At 58.7% G+C, this 19,447-nt stretch overlaps 10 protein-coding genes across 10 annotated transcripts; 4 read left to right on the top strand and 6 right to left on the bottom strand.

Annotated features, from left to right (window-relative positions):
- Nucleotides 1-218: 218 nt before the first annotated feature.
- Nucleotides 219-2,696, bottom strand: HIR1 (Hir1p; the record flags this gene model as incomplete). The annotated part of the gene is made up of 1 exon (NM_211896.2): nt 219-2,696. One exon carries the CDS (start codon nt 2,694-2,696, stop codon nt 219-221), a length of 2,478 nt encoding a protein of 825 aa, NP_986834.2.
- A 187-nt stretch (nt 2,697-2,883) lies between these two features.
- On the bottom strand, nt 2,884-4,422 carry AGOS_AGR167W (PLP-dependent aminotransferase family protein; the record flags this gene model as incomplete). The annotated part of the gene is made up of 1 exon (NM_211895.1): nt 2,884-4,422. The coding sequence occupies one exon, from the start codon at nt 4,420-4,422 to the stop codon at nt 2,884-2,886; it is 1,539 nt and encodes a 512-aa protein (NP_986833.1).
- Nucleotides 4,423-4,844: 422 nt separating this feature from the next.
- On the bottom strand, nt 4,845-7,886 carry KAP122 (Kap122p; the record flags this gene model as incomplete). Its single annotated transcript, NM_211894.1, has 1 exon — nt 4,845-7,886. The coding sequence occupies one exon, from the start codon at nt 7,884-7,886 to the stop codon at nt 4,845-4,847; it is 3,042 nt and encodes a 1,013-aa protein (NP_986832.1).
- A 449-nt stretch (nt 7,887-8,335) lies between these two features.
- On the bottom strand, nt 8,336-9,838 carry ATE1 (arginyltransferase; the record flags this gene model as incomplete). Its single annotated transcript, NM_211893.2, has 1 exon — nt 8,336-9,838. One exon carries the CDS (start codon nt 9,836-9,838, stop codon nt 8,336-8,338), a length of 1,503 nt encoding a protein of 500 aa, NP_986831.1.
- Nucleotides 9,839-10,175: 337 nt separating this feature from the next.
- Nucleotides 10,176-10,778, top strand: JAC1 (J-type chaperone JAC1; the record flags this gene model as incomplete). Its single annotated transcript, NM_211892.1, has 1 exon — nt 10,176-10,778. One exon carries the CDS (start codon nt 10,176-10,178, stop codon nt 10,776-10,778), a length of 603 nt encoding a protein of 200 aa, NP_986830.1.
- Nucleotides 10,779-10,804: 26 nt separating this feature from the next.
- Nucleotides 10,805-11,632, bottom strand: CKB1 (casein kinase 2 regulatory subunit CKB1; the record flags this gene model as incomplete). The annotated part of the gene is made up of 1 exon (NM_211891.1): nt 10,805-11,632. One exon carries the CDS (start codon nt 11,630-11,632, stop codon nt 10,805-10,807), a length of 828 nt encoding a protein of 275 aa, NP_986829.1.
- Nucleotides 11,633-11,966: 334 nt separating this feature from the next.
- On the top strand, nt 11,967-14,258 carry RAD4 (Rad4p; the record flags this gene model as incomplete). Its single annotated transcript, NM_211890.2, has 1 exon — nt 11,967-14,258. The coding sequence occupies one exon, from the start codon at nt 11,967-11,969 to the stop codon at nt 14,256-14,258; it is 2,292 nt and encodes a 763-aa protein (NP_986828.2).
- Nucleotides 14,259-14,539: 281 nt separating this feature from the next.
- Nucleotides 14,540-15,553, top strand: SPT2 (Spt2p; the record flags this gene model as incomplete). The annotated part of the gene is made up of 1 exon (NM_211889.1): nt 14,540-15,553. The coding sequence occupies one exon, from the start codon at nt 14,540-14,542 to the stop codon at nt 15,551-15,553; it is 1,014 nt and encodes a 337-aa protein (NP_986827.1).
- A 169-nt stretch (nt 15,554-15,722) lies between these two features.
- On the bottom strand, nt 15,723-18,233 carry VTC5 (Vtc5p; the record flags this gene model as incomplete). Its single annotated transcript, NM_211888.1, has 1 exon — nt 15,723-18,233. One exon carries the CDS (start codon nt 18,231-18,233, stop codon nt 15,723-15,725), a length of 2,511 nt encoding a protein of 836 aa, NP_986826.1.
- Nucleotides 18,234-18,646: 413 nt separating this feature from the next.
- Nucleotides 18,647-19,447, top strand: SLU7 (mRNA splicing protein SLU7; the record flags this gene model as incomplete). Its single annotated transcript, NM_211887.1, has 1 exon — nt 18,647-19,447. The coding sequence occupies one exon, from the start codon at nt 18,647-18,649 to the stop codon at nt 19,445-19,447; it is 801 nt and encodes a 266-aa protein (NP_986825.1).

Here is a 19,447-nt window from a genome sequence, read left to right as displayed (position 1 = left end):
GTACCTAATTTATACCGTGCCGTTTCAGTGTTCTTGAGCTCCATATATTACTCAACATGTGCAGTGGCAGTGGCAGATTCAAACTGGTGGGTTAGGACTCATTTGCCGGTATCGCTGGCGGTGTCGGAAATCGCGGCCCGGCGTAAATCCCGATAGCGGAATTTTTCAGACTTGAAGGTTACCAATGCAAGTGGAATAGTCATCGCAGGTTAAAGGCGTTATGCAGTAACAGGCGTAGACTGACCAATGGTATCTGTCCAGCAGCCTAGCGCTCTCTTCCACACATAGGAGGCACCGTCAGACATCTCAACGAGGAGCTCGTGGGAGTCTGCAAGCATGCGAAAATCAAGTATGCGTCTGGAGATGCGGACCCTGTTGCACTGGGGCTGGTCTTGGACGAGCACGGGCAACACTGAAATCTCCTTCTCCACGAGCTTCATGGCCCGAATGTCCCATATCCAAAACAAGCAAGTCTCGGTGAAGGCAATAACGAAGTGCTGCCAGGCAATGAGCTTGATGACCTTGTGACCGATGGAAATTTTCGGGACCAGCAGCTGTCCGTGGTTCCCGTAGATGTAAAGCGACCCGCTGGCGGTCGCCAGCGCCCAGCACTGGCAGGCCTTGGAGCCCACGCAGGAGATGACGACCTCGGGCAGAAAGGCCTCGAGTGTGCGCTCGCCCTGGTGGTAACCGAGGATCTTGGTGGGGTTCTCGAAGAGGGCCTCGCGGTCGAACTGGATGCTGCGCTCGACGCCGTTGCGGATCTCGAGGATGTGGAGGTCGTCGAGGTCTCCGTACTGGCAGATGACGACGTCTGCGTCCGGAATCACGCCCGGGTACTCGAGGTACCGGAGATTCGGCTCGTCCTTCCAGACACGCTCCGGCGTGGTCTTCAAGTTCAGGGTCAGGGGATGCTCGTTTTTGGTCTCGTCCTCCTCATCTGCAACCTCGGCGTCGTCGTCCATGGACTCCTCGTCTTCGACATAAAACCGTTCTGCCCCGCGTTCCTTCACGCCCATTATCAGTGTGTGAACACCGAGTCTCGGGAGGGGCAGCGAGGGCTGAGAAATCTTGCCGGCGAGGGCGTAGCTGGTGTCCTTTAGGGGTTCCTTCTTCCCTGCAAAGTCGGAATCTATGCTAGATCTGGGCTCAAACTTTACCGTGGCGGCTCGAGCGTAGCCTGTAGATATAAGTGTTGGAGCTACGCGCTTCTTGCCGTTTTGCACGGTTGCCGCGTTGAGCGGGCCTTCTTTCTTCTTCAGAGCGGGTGCCTGGGCCTGCGGTATGCTTGCTACTGCGACGTCGTTCTTTGCATGCTTAGGGCGTGGATTAAGGACATTTGGCTTTTTTACGGTGCCAATTCTGCTTTCTAGTAGTGTTGTCTCGATGTAGGGTTTCTTGTACTGCCGCGCTTTATCCTCCAGGATGAGTTGCTTCACGCTCTCTGGGAAAACCAGAGAGTCCTTGTCCACCCCGTACCGGTGCAATTGCTCGACATTCTGCTCCAGTGGGATGGCCTTGCCAAGTTCCCCTTCTTCGAAAGTGATGACAATTATCCGGCCATCCAACGAAGTTAGGAACAGAGCCGTACCGTCACAGGTCCACGCAATGTCAGTGACGGATTTGGAGGTCAGGTCGTAAGCCACAAAAATTGGTCTTGCCCTGCTGGTGCTCCAAACTGCAAGGGTTTTGTCCTGGCCTGCTGTCGCGATAACTGAATCAACCCGGTCGTCGTCTTTCAGCCTGCGCTTACCACTGCTTTCACTAGCCGCACTGTTATCCTTGCTCGCTCCATCCACCTCTTCCCCCCTCTCGTGATTGTCATTATGTTCAAATAGTCGTGGGTTAAAGCATGCTACCTCTGTCGGCTGGTCGTGTCCAACAAGGCTCACAGACGTGTCCCAGTTGCCTCTGCTTATGATCGCAACAGTCGACACCGGGCCATTTGTGGCGTTCGGGACTGCGATATGCTGCCCATCGGGCGACCACGAGAGGCGCCGAAAATAGGTCGTTAGTGGCGAACCCTGGAACGGCTCCGTGATGATATGCTCGATGGTAAAGCTCAGATCGGTGCCCTTGTGATACCTGAAAACCTTCACTGTGCGGTCATCCGACGCAGTGGCGAAGTACTTGTTCGCCGGATCGAAGACCACCCCCTTCACATGCGACTGATGCACGTCAAAGCGCTTTATCTTCTCGAAGGTGGATCCGTTCCACACGATGATTGACCGGTCCAGCCCCACTGTCACAAGAATGCTGCTGTCTGGGGCCCAGCAGATATCCTGGATGTCGTTGTCGTGCGCCACCAGCCGCCGCCGCACGTTCCAGTGCTCCAGGTCGTTCTCCATATCAAACAAAGGCTGCACGGCGCCCTCCTCTTTCTCCCAGATCAGCAGGATTTTGTCGTCGGACCCTGAGGCCAGGTATTTGTTATCCGGAGAGAACTTCAGAGCTGTCACAGAACCCGTATGCCGACTCATGTTTGCGAGTGGCTTCCTCAATTGCTCCTCACGCGCTGGCCACGACACTTTTGGTTTCGCAAATACCAAGATGTCGGCCACAGACCAGATCCGAATCTTCCCATCTAGCCCTCCGGTCGCTACTCGTTGTCCGTCGGAGCTCACGTCCACCGTATATATCTCATAATTCCTCTGCCCCTCCTGGTGAGTAAGCCAGGGCAACTTAAGGATCTTCATTGGATACGCCGGCCTCAACCTTGCTTCCTTTTACTAGCGTGATGCTGTTGACCTCGAGGAGCGACAGCGTTCTTCAACACTTTTCATGGAACGTCAGTGATGACAACCAAGGCGATGTCAGCGACAGCATCCGGAGTCGCACCACGAGGCAGGGCAGGTGACTGGAGGCTAGTATTTTATGGATATGCTAGTCAAGACCGTTAGATACGTAGCTAGAAATGCGTGCAGGAATGCGCTGCTCGTACGTATAATACGAACAAGAGGTGGCACAGTGTCCAAACTCCTTGAGTAGTGTCTGGGCAATACACTTGATGCCCGCCTCCATGGAGGCGGGATCGACTGCAGCGTATGTGCCACGGAAGTAAATAGACGTGCCCTTGGAGGGGCTGCGGTTGACAGCAAACCAGGAGCCACAGGCCAAAAGCACTCCGTTCTTGATGAAGGTGTCGTAGAGATGAGTCTCGAGACGCTGAGGCGAGGACGAGAAGTCAGAGGCAAATCCAGGGTGAAGCGCGGCATCTAGGACAAGCATGAAGAACATGCCCGCCTGTGGCGGCTCGACGTGCACAAAATCTGGAAGGTACTTATGACAACAGTCTAGGCAGTGGTCACGGCGGGCCGTGTACTCGAGCCGGAGATCGATGAGCCAGTTGGTGTAGCGGTCCTGGCCCCAGCGGTTCAACATACCGCTGAGAATGGCTTGTGCAAAGCCGCAGGTGGACTGCACGGACACCTCCTGGAGATACCAGTACTGGTCGAGCAATGCGCGGGCACCGACGATCCAGCCAGTGCGACAGCCCGGAGCAAAGACCTTGGAAGTGGACTCCAAGCGCACAACGCGCCCGTCGGTGTCCCAGTCAAGGAAGGAGCGGGAGAGGCTCGAGGCGAAACGCGCGTGGTCTGCGCGCAACGCCGCACGCGCGCCCTCGTAGGCCTCTATGCCGCGCGGGCCTGCGGCGTCGTAGGCATCCATTTGCAAAAAGTAGTACGGGTCGTCCTCAACAATCAACATGTCGTATTGCTGCGCAAGGCGGTAGATCTGCGCCTTCCGCGCGTCCACGAGCGTGCTGCCCATCGGGTTCTGCCCCGTGGGGATCGTATAGAGCACGCGCGGCCGCGCGTGGCCCGCGTGCTGTGTGTCCCACTCCGCCAAGAGCTCCGCGAGCCGCTCTGGAACAATGCCTTCGCTGTCCACCTCCATCCCTACACAGTAGAGCCCCTGCGCCTCCGCTGCCTCCACCGACGACGAGTATGTGAACGCCTCCATGACCACCGAGTCGCCCTCGTTGCAGAACAAGCGCATAGTCGCGTCCCACGCCTGCGTGGACCCCGCCGTCACGAGCACGTCCCAGTCCGCGTAACGGAGCTTGTGGAACTTCTCCGTGTGCTGTCGCAAGAATTCCACGAGCTCGCTCTGCCCCCGCGAGTTGCCGTACTGCAATGCCCGCGATAACGGCACGTCCCGGGCAAACTCCCGCTCCCCCGCTCCCTTCGGAATGCGTCCCACTAATGTCTGTCCGTCCTCTCCTGGCACAGGCACCTCCACGCTGACTGCGCTGATAGGAAAGAGCTCTGCGGGCGGCATTCCCGCTCCTAAAAACACCATTCCCGCCTCCCCAAAGTACGCCATCGTCGTTTTGATTGGCGACGGCCGCCGCCGAAGCGCCTCTCGACTGAGGAGGTGCCTGAGGTCCTTGGCTTTATTCTGCTGATCCTCCTGTGTCATCTCTTGTCGTTATCTACCTTAGCGCCCAGCGATCTTGCTGACTTAATACCCACCGTTTTTTTTCGTTTTGCCTGAGCTAAATCAGATACGCATCATGAGCTACTTATATATGTACTGGCTGAGCGAGAGAATTAAGATGGCTCTCGCAATGATGTGTCAGCCATGATCTGGTACTGATAGCGATGGAGCCAGCCGTTAGGTAGGTTTGTTCGGGCTGAATGGGGACCGGGGTTATAACGTCGGGGTTGTGACAATGCGGCGAGATAGATAGTACGGGTTTTGTGTAGGCTCAGTCGATTGCGTCAGTGTCACCGTAAACTGCCGGGTGGTCTTACGCCGGGATTATGCAGGTAGTCACGTACTAGTGTAGAACTGACCCGGTTCCGAGCCAGCCCATATGCTATAGCTACCGTAGGCAGCGCTCAGTCCATGCGCGGGAGGCCGTTGCACGCGAGCCACCAGGTCTGGACGACGCGCGACGCAGCGTGGGAGCCCCGAGTGACGAGAATGCTCTCAATGAAGCGGGCATGGACTTCCGGGCGACCGTCGAGTTTGGCCATGGTGGCAGAGAGCCAGGCCTTGGTCTGAATCGGGTAGGAGGCGACAAGGGCGCGCAGAATGTCGGTATAGGAGTTGATTTCGGAGCGGCGGACGTGGAAAAGCGCGCGCATTGTATTGGAGACGAGCTGTGGGCCGATCAGGGACATGCAAGCGGTAACCGCCGCGCGATCATCCGGCAGATAGCGGTTCTTGAGGAAGAGCGACCAGAAGCGGACCGCTGCACGGATGGTGAGGCTCTCCTGGGCGGCGATGTAGTCGAGGAAGCGCGGCAACACGAAGCTATGCATGTGGGCGGAGCGGAGGACGAAGGCGGGTTTCTTCTGCAGAGCGGTGACGAAGAACGTGCCCATGCTATGGATGAGATCGGGGTCCTCAGCGATCAACGCGTAGTGCTGAACGAAGAAGCTCAAGAGCAGGTGGTCAAACTGCTCCTGGGAGAAGGCGTCTAGCTGGTGGACGAGCAGCCGCTCCAATAGGCGGATCATGTGGGGCAGACAGGCTCCGAGGTTGCAAAGCGCCAGCTGTGCGAAGAGGAAGTCCAGAATCTGCGGGACGGTAAAGCGAAAAAGGTGTGGGGGCTTGGACTGCACGTTCAGGCCGAGGATGAGACAGCTTGTCTGAATAAGGTTGGTGTCGCCGTTGTGCTGCTTGCAGCCAGCATAGATAACTGAGAGCACCTTGTCGTGGATCTGCTGCAGGTCTGCCTGTACATGTTTCTCGAGAACCTTGTGCCCTGCAACGTCTATGCCGCCCCCGGAGCAGTCCTCAAGGCCTTGGCCAAGCTCGAGAATGTATGTCAGCAGGGCGTTGGTGCTCTTCTTGTCGGCGACATCTGTGGTAGCACAGAACAGGTCCAGCATGTTGTTGATATCCTTTCCGAGCGAAATAGGGTCTTGGCTACTGCCTGCCTGGATGATGAATGATACCGAGCGAACCATGTCGCGGCGAACAGATTTCGATGTATTGGAGGCTGGGGATAGCATCTGTTCCATTATACCCAGCAGCGATGGGAAGAGCGGTACCATCTCATGTCGGCACTGATTGCAAAGAGCGGTGAACGTCTGCATTAACGAGGCTTCAATGTCGTTGGTGTCGTCGGGGGAATTAAAACGGGAGCACTCTGCCATGCAGCTAAATATGTTACCCACCACATGAATAAGGGAATCTTGGTTAACCTTAAAGTAAGTTAGTAAGTTACGTAACAAAGCGCTACCCGTGTCAACGAACTGCAGCTTCAGTTTCTCCAACCCTTCTGTATGCATATGCTGCTTGCAACCGGCATTCAACAAGTACATTATGTACTCCATGAGCTCCGACTCTCGGATGAGTTCGCAAAGCTGGGGTGTTTCCTCCAGGTCTACGCCTTCTAGTAATCGCTCCAGCAAGAAGGCCATGCATTCGACCTGGAAAAGGTCTACAGATCCTGATTGACGCTGTTGCTCGCATACTTTTAGGATCAGCTGGTTCGTCAGCTTTGAGTTACCCAGTATCATCCAGGACTGTGCTACTAAGGTGGCTACTTCGTTTCTGAAGTACTCGAATTTGGAGATACTACCGCGTGTTTGCTCCGCATCGCCAATAGTTCCATCGATAATCTTTAATTTGTTAATCAGGCTCACCTTGGGCAAGTATATGTCTACCAGCTGGCCGAACACGTCCTCCGCAATTGCAGGGCCGTCTGGACGTAAGACGTCAGCGGATAATCCATAGTAGGAGTCGCAAAGATCTTGCCAAAAAGTGGTCATATGAACAGAGTACACCTCCTGCAACACAGGTGCGGCTGGGAAGTTGGTCAATTGAAGCAAGACTTTTATGTACTGCTGAATTTGCGATGTATCGTTGTGGGCGCGGGTGAATAACCTGCTGGAGATGTCTAGACAGTTCAAGTTCAGGAAACCCACAACGCACGTGGCCAGGTCACTCAGGCCGTCGTAGGCGCCTGCGGCCACGAGGTGGTTCATATAGAGCAACATCCACTCGTGACTCTGGCGGGATACTTGCTGGTCATCGGACCGTGTGACGCCCAAGAATATCGACTCGAGCTGCACACGTAGATCGACGTTCATCAACTCGGGGTGGTGAGATAGCACGGATGACAGTATTCTGATCACTGTGTCTGCGAACGGGAAACTGCCATCGCAGCTGATGCACATGAGTCTTATTAGGTGCTCGAACAGATCAGTGAGATCCATATAGTCCGGCGAGTTAGTGCGAACTAATGAGACATATTCAATCCAGGCCGTAATAGCTTCGAAGACAACCGTTTCTGCTGCTGCATAGAGGCAGTTCTCGGGCAGCATGCTCTGCTCAAGTGTGTGATTGATCATCGCCATGGCTGTGATGTAGAGATGCTTGCGTACCAGGGCGTTGACGTCGTGCAGCGGAGAGCGCCGGGACTGCTCGCTCGTCAGATCCTCCGCGAGAACGCGCACACACAGCAGCATCTGCCTATTCAGCTCTGCGCTGCTATCGAGGAACCCGATCAATTCTTCGAATGGAATCTCCACGTGTAGGGATGCCCGCACCGTCTCCGACAACTGCGCGTCTCCCAAATGCCACCGCGAGCGATCGCCTTGCCTGTATGCGTGCAGCAAAAACAGAATGGTGTGCACGGGGTTCTTCCACGTCGGGTCCCCGCTGCCGGCGGTCTTCTGATTCACCTTTATGAACAGGCGCGCCAGGTTCGACATCAACTTACGCAGTACCTGCAGGAACCTTTTCTCCGGCGCGGCCAGGTACGTTCCCAGCAGCCGCGCAAAGTGCACCAGATTGCCTTCCAACAGCGCTGCCTGTTGCGTCTCTGTCTCCGAGTTCCGGTACAGCTGCACCGTATAGGTCAGCGCCCCAAAGTAATTGATCAGTCCCTGCGCGTCGTCCTCAACGCTTAGCAGCGCGTGTGCCATTGCCGCTCCCTGCTCCGACCGCTGCAGCTCCTGTAGCCGCTTTTGCACCACTACAAGGTCTTCCCCGGATCCCGAACCCCTGCCGTACAGTACATTGACAAGCTGTTAAGACATTAGTCCCAGTGCTCCTTCCCAGCATCGCGATGCAACAGGGATCTCCTACATATACATACCCTAATAATCTCAGTGATATTCATAGTCGTGCAGCGAGCTACCATACCACCAGTAATAAGCCAGATAAGACTGCGAACCCTAGGTACTGGAGGCAAACCTCGACAGGTGGATGGTGAACTGGCTTCGAAAAATTTTAAGACCTGGAGAACTTGATGAGAAAGCTAACATAGCTAAGAATCATTAGACACGGACATTATGAGAGATACGTAGCCGCTGCCCTGAGATGTGGGTAGCGCTGGTGGGCAGTGCTGGTGCGTACCGCGTAGGGTGGCACTTTATATAACAATTAGAGAATTTGCGGTATTTTTAAGGCCGATGAGCCTGATGACATTGCATATGACTCGCTTAGTCGTCTTTGCTTCCTGGTGGAAATCGCGGACGAGACGCACACGCCCAAGGCGGGTGTCGTAGATCATCAATTTGGTGTTTATGTGGCGGATTTCGCCGCTCTTGAGGATTTTGAGGATTTGCCAGAGAGGGACGAGCCCGGGCACGACGTTGGGCAGCTGGTAGACGTCGGCGAGGCAGTCACGTAGGTCCGGGGTCTCGGACGGGAAGAGGCCGACGTCGAGCTGCGGGGTGTACTCGACGCCGAGGTCGACCAGGCCCTCGACGGCCTGGTTTGCAGCGGCGAAGGCGCCGCCGCTGGCGCCGTAGATGCGCTCGACGACGTCGCGCAGGGGCGCGGCTGGGTCGAGGCGCGCGCGATCGTCCAGCGGCAGCTCGCTGAGCGGGTCATCGCCGGCCTCGTCGTCGGAGCAGTCTGCGTCAGGCTCAGCGCGGTCCAGGACGAAGAACCGCCCGTGCTCGATGAAGGGCTCGAGCACGCGCAGCGGCAAGTACTGGTTGTTGCACACGTCCAGCAGCTCGCCGCCGTACTTGGCCTTGTACTTCATTTTCGGGCAGTCCTCGATGTAGTAGCCCAGGTAGTAGTAGCTGCGCCCGATGCGCTCCACAATGGCCATCTCGCGCAGCGCGCTCAGCTTACCCAGCGACCACTTGCTGTAGTCCGGGTCCCAGATGAAATACACCGACGACACGCCGCTCGGCAGAAAGTCAGAGACGCCCAGCGCAATCAGCTTCCCGTCGAAGTAGTAGCACTCGTGCACCGGGCCCACGCGCCGGAAGCGCTGGCCCGGTCGCGCGCTCCGCCAGCCGTTGAGCTCCGCCCACTCCTCCGCCGTGCCCAGCACCACGTCCTCCGGGAACGGCGACTCGCACAGAAACTTGTTGAACTGCAGCGGCTCGATCGTCCCCGTGTCGTGGTGCACCGCACGCTGGTACCGCACAAACAGCTCGTACTTCTCTTGCGTGAAGCGCGCAGGCTCAAACCGCGTGCAGAACCGCGTGCTCGCCTGCTCTGCCGCCACCAGCGCCTCCACGCCATGCCCGCCCGCGCCCGCCCCGATGTGCCGCAGAAACCGCTTCACGCAGCTGCGCAGCTCCTTCGACGCATGCAGCTGTGCCATGCTCGTCCGGATCGTGTACATCCGGCAGCAATTGCGCAGCGGGTCCGTCTTGTACACAAAGTCCCCTGAACGACGGAACCCCATGTTGCACAGCTCGTCGTACACCTGCACCGGCAGCAACTCCGCCTGCAGCCCGATCGTCGCCGTCCGCAACGCCGCCCCGCCCCCCGCCGCGTACCGCTCGTGCCATGACTCGCACGCGTAGTTGTTCTTGCTGTCCTTCCGGCCCTTGCAGTACCCGCACTGCGGGTCCGCCGCCTCGCTGATGTATAGCGGCTTTGAGATGATCAGTCTGTCGTTCAGCTCCATCTGCTGCTGCTCGTCACCGACTGGAGCCAGATACCCGGCCCGCACTACCTACTCGACGGCCTGCTACAGGTCATCCAGCTGCACGTGGAAAATTTTTTGGTCTAGAGGCCCTCCAGGCCAGCGCGGGAGCGTGGTGACGACTAGGGAGGCGTGATGTGTCTTGTTGGCCACCGCGCTGCACCGACATGCCCCTGGCGGGCGCAATTCGCAGCATTGCCCGGCGGGTAGGTAGTTAGTAATCAGCCTGGAATTGCGAGGGTACGGGTTTGCCGTCGTTGATATTTTCGGCGGTGGCCGCGGCGTCCGCTGACCTCCGCCAGCAGTAGAGACTTTGGCGATGCGCAGGGCACTAGTGATGGCAGGCGCGTGGCGGCGGGCGGGCGCCGCTGCCCCGCGGCGGTGGTACGGGGCGCGCGCGGACGAGAATCCGTTCCGCGCCTTCCCGGCGACGTTTCCCTCTGGGGAGCCGCAGTGGGACGTGGACGTGCGGCGGCTGCGGCGCGAGTACCGGCAGCTGCAGGGCCAGCACCATCCGGACGTGGCAGGCGGGACGGACGAGGCCGCGCAGCGGCTGAACCGCGCATACGGGACGCTGGTACGGCCGCTGGCGCGCGCGCAGTTCCTGCTGGCGCGCCAGGGTGTGGACGTGACGGCGGACGCGACGGCGCAGGAGATCATGCAGCGGGACCCGGGGCTCCTGATGCGCGTGCTGGACGTGCACGAGCAGCTGGAGGAGCTGGAGAGCGAGGCAGACGTGCGGCGGCTGCGTGAGGAGAACCGGGCGCGCATGGCGGGGGTGGAGGCGGAGCTGGGGCGCGCGTTCGCGGCGCGCGCATGGGACCGCGCGGCACAGCTGGCGGTGGAACTGCGGTACTGGGACAACGTGGAGAGCGCGGTGCGCGAATGGGAGCCGGGCACGGTGCCGCACGTGAAACACTAGTTCTATATCAGTAAATAGTATGTAAGTCACTCCTGGTCCTCGAGCTTGAGGATCTCGTATTCACACTTTTCGAACTCCTGCCACTCGGCCTCGGTGGAGGGGTACTGTCTGAGCCACTCCATGCGCGGACCGGAGATCGACTCCTTGGCCACGGGGAAGCCGAAGATGCGCAGGCGGTAGACGTTCTTGTTCTTCTGCTCGACGTAGTCCTCGAGCTCCTTGAAGTGCTTGAGGAACACGCCCGGGAAGCTCGTGCCCCAGAAGGCGCCCTCCAGACACAGGTGCCGGCTCGAGTGGGGCAGGTACAGGTCCTGGCACGACGCGCAGTACAGCCGCACCGTGTTCTTGCCGAGCGTGTCGCTGAGCCCGCACGGCAACAGCTGCATGCCGCCGCAGTAGTAGCGCGGACATGTCCCGAACTCCTTGTGGTCGAACTTTTCCGCCATCGCCTGCAGGCCTTGCTTGGTCAGAATGTAGCGCGCGTGGATCAGGCCGTACAGCTGCTCCGCGCAGTGGTCGATGATGGACTTGTTAATGGGCTGCCCATCCGCGTGCGCCGCCTGCCGCACGCTGGTGCCGTTGCTGTGGTCCCCGCCGTTGCTGGCCGCCCCCGCGCTGGCCGCAACCCCATCCTCGTCCTCCTCCGACAGCGACTCCAGGTCCAGGATCAGGTCCAGCGCGCGCCGGTAGTGCGGCACCTCTGCGGACAGACCCGTCAGGTTGAAGTCGTCCTCGATGAACTCCGTGGGCACCTGGCAGAAGAATTCGTGCCCGAACCGGGAGCAAAAGCTCGTGATCCATTCGTCGTAGTTACTAGACTCGCTGACATCAGATACATCCTCCATGAACGACATGTTCTAGTGCTATCCCGCCTGCCTAAACGCCCAAGATGCTCGTGTAACTCGCTGGCCTCTCGATGCTGGATGCTGTACTCTGGCGGACGCTTCCATGTGCGGGCCAAAGCGATTTTTTCACGGTGAGCATTGCGATGCAGATGGCCACGATGAGATGAGCTCTGGCGCTGACCGCGGGAGGGCCTGGCGGCCCCCGTGACCGGTATTAGTAGCCGTAGCCAGGCGGCGGAGGGGCGACAGCCGAGTAGCGGCGGGGGGGCTGTCGTACAGTGTAGACGTGTGTACTATTCGGCGCAGCGGTAGCAGCGGTAGCAGGCCGGCCGGCAGCAGCGGCATGCGCAGAGCAGACCTGTGGGCCATGGTGGGTGCATTGGGGCCAGGGCCGAGCTGTCTTGTGCATGCGGTTTACAGTGGGCAAGGAACAGGCAAAGAAGTTCGCGCGCGCAGGGACAGTACGGGCGAGCAGGCGCACAGTAGCAGCATGGAGGGGAAATTGCCAGAACACTACTTCGAGCTGGTCCGCGAGGCGGTGGCCGCGGAGCCGGCGGCGCGACATGGTCCCAAGCGGCGGCGGACGGCGGCAGGCGTTGCCGCGGCGGAGTCCGCGGGGCCGGGCTCAGTGGCGAGCGATGACGAGGGTAGCACACAGAGCGAGGAGGAGTACGACAGCGAGGACTTCGAGGACGTGGAGGCGGAGACCGACGCGGCGGGGGACGTGTCGGTGACGCTGGCGGCGAGCCGCGCGAGACCAGCGCGCGCCAAGGTGGTGGACTCAGAGACGCGGGCGTTCCGACGCAGTTTCCACATGCTACACGTGGCGGCGCTACTGGCGCACTACCACGTGCGCAACACATGGCTGAACGACGGCAGGCTGCAGTCGCGGCTGGCGGCGCTGGTGCCGGACGAGGTCTACGCCAGCATGCACCCGGAGCGCGATGAGCAGCTGCCGCTGCGCTCCACGCGGAAGCTGTTGGATGCCTTGCGCAAGTGCATGAAGCTGTGGGAGAAGCACTGCAAGCGCATCATAGGGCGGGACGGTGGACTGTATATGCGGCCATGGGCGCAGCTGGGGCAGCGCTATTCGTCCGGCGCCGCGCTACTGACGCGCAAGGCTTTCAACAGGGCGCTGCAGAAGGGCGCTCCCATGCCGCGAAGCGTTGCCCAGGAGGGGTTTGTGGCGCTGCTGAGGGGCTGCGGGCTGAACGCGCGGCTTGTTGCAAGCTTGCAGCCCCCTGATCTGACGGACATGAAGCCCGCGGGCGACGCACGTGGATCCGACCCGCCGGGAGACAGCGAGGACGACACTGACAAATACGAATTCCCGCTGGTCTGGTGCGAGGTCTGGGATCGCTACAGCAAGGCGTGGATCACTGTGGATCCGCTGTGCAAGCAGCTCGTCGAGCAGGTGCGGAACAAGTCCAAGCTGGAGCCCACGGGAAAGTTCGCGCGCTTCAACCAGATGCGCTATGTGGTTGGCTTCGACCGCAAGATGGGCTGCCGCGATATCACGCGCCGCTACTGCGCCCAGTACAATGCCAAGGTGCGGCGGCGGCGCATCACGCGGGACACGCACGGTGCCGCGTGGTACGACGCGCTGCTGCGCGCACTGCACCAGCGGAAGCGTATGAAGACGGACGACTACGAGGATGAGTACTTTGCACGTCGCGACGAGGTCGAGGGCATTCCCAATAACATGGCCGATCTGCGCAATCACCCGCACTACGTGTTGGAGAAGGACCTGAGGCAGCACGAGATACTGCGTCCGGGCACCGAGCAGTGCGGCTATGTGCGCTTCAAGACGACCAAGCGCTCCGCAGGGAGCACGCTGAAGGTATTCAGGCGCACGGACATCGTTCCCTGCTACTCTGGCCGCCATTGGTTTCTACAGGGGAAAGTGCTGCGCAAGAACTGCCGCGCAGCCAAAACCGTTATAGTCAAGGACCACCGCACGGGCGAGTCCGAGGAAGAGCGGCTGTACCCAGAGTCAGAGACCGAACCGTACGTTCCACCGCCCGTGGCGCCTGATGGTACGATCCCCACCAACTCCTTTGGCAATATCGACATCTACAAGCCCTCTATGATCCCGGCGGGCTGCGTGCTGATCGAAAACCCCAACGCAGTCCGCGCAGCCGCGTTCATTGGCGTCCCATTTGCAAAGGCCGTCACGGGCTTCTCGTTCGAGCGTGGCCGGACGGTCAAGCCTAAGTTTTCCGGCGTCGTCGTCCAGTCCTGCTATCGCGACGCCGTGTGCGCCATGATCGACGGTATCGAGACCATCGGCGATGAAGCCCGCATGCAGGAACGAGAATTGGGCGCGCTGCAGTCTTGGGCGCTGCTACTTGCCCAGCTCCGCGTCAAGCAACGCCTCATCGATCGCCACGGTGCTGTATCAGAGCACACCTCGGATTCAGATTCAGAGCCCGAGGCCTCCGATACAGAGGCGGGTGGCTTCTTCCCTGACGACTCAGCCTCACCCGTGCCTCGTTCGCCACCGATCCGGGCGCCGAGCGAGCCAGTGGCCGAGCCCGCCGCCTCGCCACTGCAGACAGCAGTCGAGCTGGAAGACGAGTTCGCTGAGTTCATTGACGAGCTGGGCAGCTACAGCGAGCACAGTAACACAGACTAGAAAGATCAAGAAAGCGAAACTCACCAGCATGCGGGGAGATCCCTCTAGGCACTCTAACAGTTACCCAGAAGGATATATGCTACTTGAATGAGGCGTTTGTCGATAATCGATCCCTGTTCTGCTTCGTGCCAAGCGACTGCGTTTCAGCCATACGGGAACGTTCTAAAAAAGGCGTCCAACATGGTGAAACTCTAAGATTTGATGGTCCAACAGTAAAAGCACCTCATCTTTCAGCCAATAAAGCTCCATCAAAGAGACATCGCGTGCCAATTTAACGTAGTATGAGCTTTCTGGCCAAGCTGTCACAGTTGAAGAAAAGCACGACTAGCAGTACAGACACCGGTTCTGGCTCGAAGGCCACGAAAAAGGAGGACAACCCATCGCTAGACTTTAAAAGCCCTATTCTGCCAGAGTACTATGTTAGGAAGGAAGATCCGGCTATCCGGCGGCTGAAGGAGAAACGGCGGCAGGAGCAGCTGCGCAAGGGTACGTTGAAGAAGGCTAGCAGTCAGCGGCGGAGTAAGGCCAACGGCGGCGAGGTGGCGAGCGGCGGCGTGAGGCAGGAAGGGAGCACGAGGTGGAAGCTACCGCGGCCGAAGAGCACGGTGGTGGCTGCTGCCGCACCTGCGCCTCCGCTGAAAAAGCTGAGCTTTGAAGAGCTGATGAAACAGGCGGAAGAAAAAGCGAAGTCCCCTGCTGCGAGCGGCAAGCGCACGGCGCCAGCCGGGCCATCGGCGCCAGCAGTCAGCAAGCCTGGCTTTAAGCCGCGGTCCAATTCTGGCGCGGCAGTTGTAGGCGGCAAGGTAGCGGGTGCAGATAAGGGAGCACGCAATGGCGGCGCTGACCGGACAGCACACGCGCCTAACTCGGCACGTGGCATGAAGGCCAAACAGGCTATTGCGATAGACTTACCATCGGGCGGCGGGCTTGCGAAGCCCAATGAAAAGCTGCGGAGGATTCTGGAAAAGCAAGAGCGCAGGAAACGGTCTGCTGGTGAGTACGAGGAGGATGACTCCGATCTCGATGACTTCATCGCCGATGACGATGGCGAAGAAGAAGGTGGCAGCTATGGTTATGACAAAGAAGAGATTTGGTCAATATTCAACAAGGGACGCCGGCGACTCTACCAGGAGGATGATGACAACGACTTTGACGATGACATGGAGGCCAATGAAATGGAGATCTTGGAAGAGGAGGACTATTCAAGTAAAATGGCACGGCGGGAAGATAAGATGGAAGAGGAGTGGATACGAAAGTACGAGCGTGAGAAGAAGAAGAGAAAGAGAGGCGCATAATCCCCAGTGTAATAAATCAATTCCGCCGGTTCGCTGCGCTGTAGCATAATAATATGTACGATAGTGGTCAGATAAGGTATTTCAAAAGTTAGGCAACCCATGAAACATCAAACTTTTCAATGCAATGATATGTAAGTTGCATATATTACGAGCTGTGAAATAGAGAAACTCAAATGAATACTTTTACCACACCATAACAAACGCACAATGTTACGAGAATGAAGACGATAATGCAGCTTGAATAGTGCCACCATGGCGCCATATGGTACCTACTGAACAGCAGAAGCAAGCTAAACGAGCTCAGCATGAGGGACACCACTAGAGATACCAGGATCAACGCTGTGATATAATTACTACCTTCAAACTCAGTCTGGTCATTTCCAAGAGCGCTGAACAATGAAAACATGATTCCCACAGTGGTACCTGTGGTTATGCAAGATACGAGCAGGGTCGTCAGGTAAAACAATGAGACCACCTCATCGTGCTTGTATCCATATAGGACATCAAGTTCATCGTAACATACTAGCGCAGCCTCGTCATCCCAGTTTGGAACTTGCAGTTGGCTACCACCTCCCGGCAACGTGCTTTGCACCTCAAGCGCTGAATACGACCTAGCTTCGGAGTTTTGGCGGATTAGCGGAGTTAGCTCACTTCTGGTGATCTCCGAGTCGCCACTACAGGGTACAACGGTGTATTCTTTGGGAGGTTTCTTCTGATAGCAGAAGATATGGTTTAATTTGTGGAGATACTGGTAAAAATTCAGGATAAAATTCTTATCAAACTTAATGAACCCATGTTCAGCCTCGTAGTCACCGGTATGCAGTTCTTCAGGGTCCCTGTAAAAACAATCTTGTGCGTCTGCATCATTCTGCTCATCCAGTTCATTCCAGTACCTCTTCCGTTGCGGCGTTTCGCCACTGGAAGAAGGGGACTGGGCATCCTGGCTCTTGTGCGAAGACTTGGCAAGCGAAGGGGTGCGCTGGGGTACTGTCGGAGTTGACATTTGATCCAGCCGCCTTCTGCCAATGGAAAAGAGTATATCACCGGAGATATTGGAAGAATCCTGAAAATCTGCAGCTGCTAAGGCCGCATACATACTCCGTTCTATCTCTTCGGCAGGTGTGTCTTTTAACGAATATGCCATTTTCCACAGCGTATTAGACGGCGCTAATGGATAGCATGATAATGACATATCTAAAATAACATCAATTAGATGGGATAACTCAGTATCGATTTTGTTTGTACTTTTATTTGGGGTAACCACAGTATTCGTTAGTTTCCTCACTTCCACGAATGCATGAGGCAATTTTAATGTATTGTTGATAAAAACCTCCTCATCTAAGGTTATAAGATACACAGATGTGAAGGCAGTGCCGTTGATAACCTCATCGCGTTTTGTAAAAAACCTTGTCCTTTTAACTGAGATGACAAAGTCACTCAGACCCAAGTTATTGGTACGTACCCAGTCAAGGCACAGTTTATCTAGTGCAGAGAGTGGTATATTTTTATGGCTCCACTGGCGCTTGGTGAGACACTCCAAGACCAGTGGCAGCGGGAGATTTTGAGTGATGATGTGATTCCGCATCCCTCCAACGTGGCACATCAGCAAGCACGCATCGTCCTGCTGCCCGCGAACAAAGATATTCGGGTGCTGATTGTACGCCTCGTCCGTCATAAACTGCTTGTCGAGCGGGTACATGTGTGTACGGAGCTGCGACAGGGTGCGCAGCTTGTCGGGCAGGGAACTGTTGCGGCGCATCCGCGCAGGCCGCGCGGCCCCGAAGTCGAAGAACCGTAGAGACTGCGCCTTACAGCTACCTTTTATAGGGTCTCCGCCCGGCAACGCACCGTTCGCAAGCTGCCGCGACGTCGACAGCACGTCATCGTCGATCATTTGGTAATCTAGCTTCATAAGCAAAAACTTGAGCTCGCCTACGTTGTCCTGCGATATGAGTAGCCGCTGCAGCAAGTGGTACTTACCCAGGAAGAGCGTGTCGAACGTCAGGCACGACGTGATCGGCCGCCCCAGCACGTTGTTCGGCGGCTCGCGCGCGCGCTCCACGCTCCGGTCCTTCATCTCTAGGTCGTACAGCACACCCATGATCAGCGAAACCTCCAGCAGATACGGCTCCAAGTCGACGGCCGTGAACACGACGCCCTCGTGGCCCTGCTGCAGCTCGTCGCACGCGTACAGCGCCGCCACAAAGCCCTCCACCTCCGCCTCATCGTAGGGGTAGTACCGCACCAGGCGCCGCGTCAGCTTCCGCAGCGCCGCCTTCTGCAGCAGCAGGTACCGTGCCAGCCGCTGCAGGTCCGCGCTGCACTGCGCCAACTGCCCGTTCGCGCGCCGCAGACGCAGCGCCCGCGCCCCGGGCTCCCCGACCTTCCGCCGCCGCCACTCCACGATCCCCGCCTCCACCGTCTCCAGTCGCGCCGTGATTTCCCGCATCTTCAGGCTCACAAACAGGTTCACGTTGCTCAGCTCCGCCCGGAACGCGCCCAGCAGCCTCCCCAGCACGCGCCCGTCCGTCTCCTCGCGCCCACCCGCGTACGTCGTCGCACGTCGCACCTCCTCGCGCAGGTACTCGTAGTCCATGCCGTTCAGCGTCCACTCCGCCGCCGGCCCGCGGCGTCCCCTCAGCTTCATGCCCGCGCCTGTGGTGCTTGCCAGAGCCGCCATAGCCTCCGCCACGACCCGCTACTGCAATACTAATATACCTTGCGGCCTCCTCGTTTTCGATAGTTACCTTTGTGCGTGGGAGCAGTTTCAGGGAATAGCCTCGAAAATGAGCCATACGGCTGGCGACCTACGGGCTAGCGGGGCGCAAGTCTAGTGCCTCCCCTCTGCCAAGAGCTCCGGCGAGGGGACACCACGGGCGACGCGCCACCGGGGTGTCAAGAGGGACGAGTCGCGGGGAATACTCGCGGAGAGGCTACCAAGAGGCCGGCCCCGCAGGCCTGGCGGCCACCCAGGGACCACGGCGGGGCGCCACCAGCTTAGCACTAGCTTGCTAACTTGTATAGAAACGACCGCGTGCTTATAAAAAAGCGGCGAAACGAGAATCGTACAGAGTGTATGCAGCTGTAAGCGGGATGGAGGAGAACAAGCATATACCGAAGTACATTCGCGACAAGCCTTGGTATGTTGAGAGCGGCGATGACGACGCGGACTACCTCGGGCACCACCGGCGCGAGCCCGGCGAGGGCGCTCAGGACTTCTCGGTGGCTCAGCAGGGTTCGGTAATAAGTGACCGTTTTGTGGCGGGCAGCGCGCCGCGGGCGGGGCGCGGACGCGGGCGGTGCACGAACTGCGGCGCCAATCATGACCGGCGCGACTGCCTGCTCCGGCCGCGCAAACAGGCGCGGGGCGATGGTGGCGAGCGCGCGTTTCAGGTCCGGGACGAGAATGCGCTGAGCTTTGAGGCCAAGCGGGACCGATGGTACGGGTTCGAGGGGCCGGTGGCGCCGGCAGTGGCGGCCGCGGCGGCGGAGCCGCCGGCAGCGGCAGAGGACGCGGCGGCAGCAGTGGAACGGTACAAGTTGGGACTGGACGCGCGGGCGGCGCGGGCGGGCGTGGGGGCGCCTGCGATCCGGCCGCGGCATGACCGCGCGCGGTACCTCGACGACGTGCGCGGCGAGGAGACGCGGTACGATCCGAAGAGCCGTGTGTACCGCGGCGATGGCGCGGCGGGCGAGGCGCCGGCGGCGCCGGACAGGGCCGGCCGGGACGGCAGCACGGTGGATCACGTGATCAGTGCGAACCCGACGCGGCTGGAGCTTGGGCGGCAGACGCCCGAGCGCGGTGCGCGGCAGCCGGAGGGCCAGGCGCAGAGCGCGGCGGCGCGCGCGAGCTTGCTGCAGCGCTACGGCAACAGCGCGCGCAGCCGCCGCTGA

This window comes from Eremothecium gossypii, chromosome VII (assembly GCF_000091025.4).
Source record: "Eremothecium gossypii ATCC 10895 chromosome VII, complete sequence".
Classification (NCBI taxonomy): domain Eukaryota; kingdom Fungi; phylum Ascomycota; class Saccharomycetes; order Saccharomycetales; family Saccharomycetaceae; genus Eremothecium; species Eremothecium gossypii.
The sequence above is the reverse complement of the archived record's forward strand: the minus strand, read 5'-3'. Positions and strand labels throughout refer to the sequence as shown.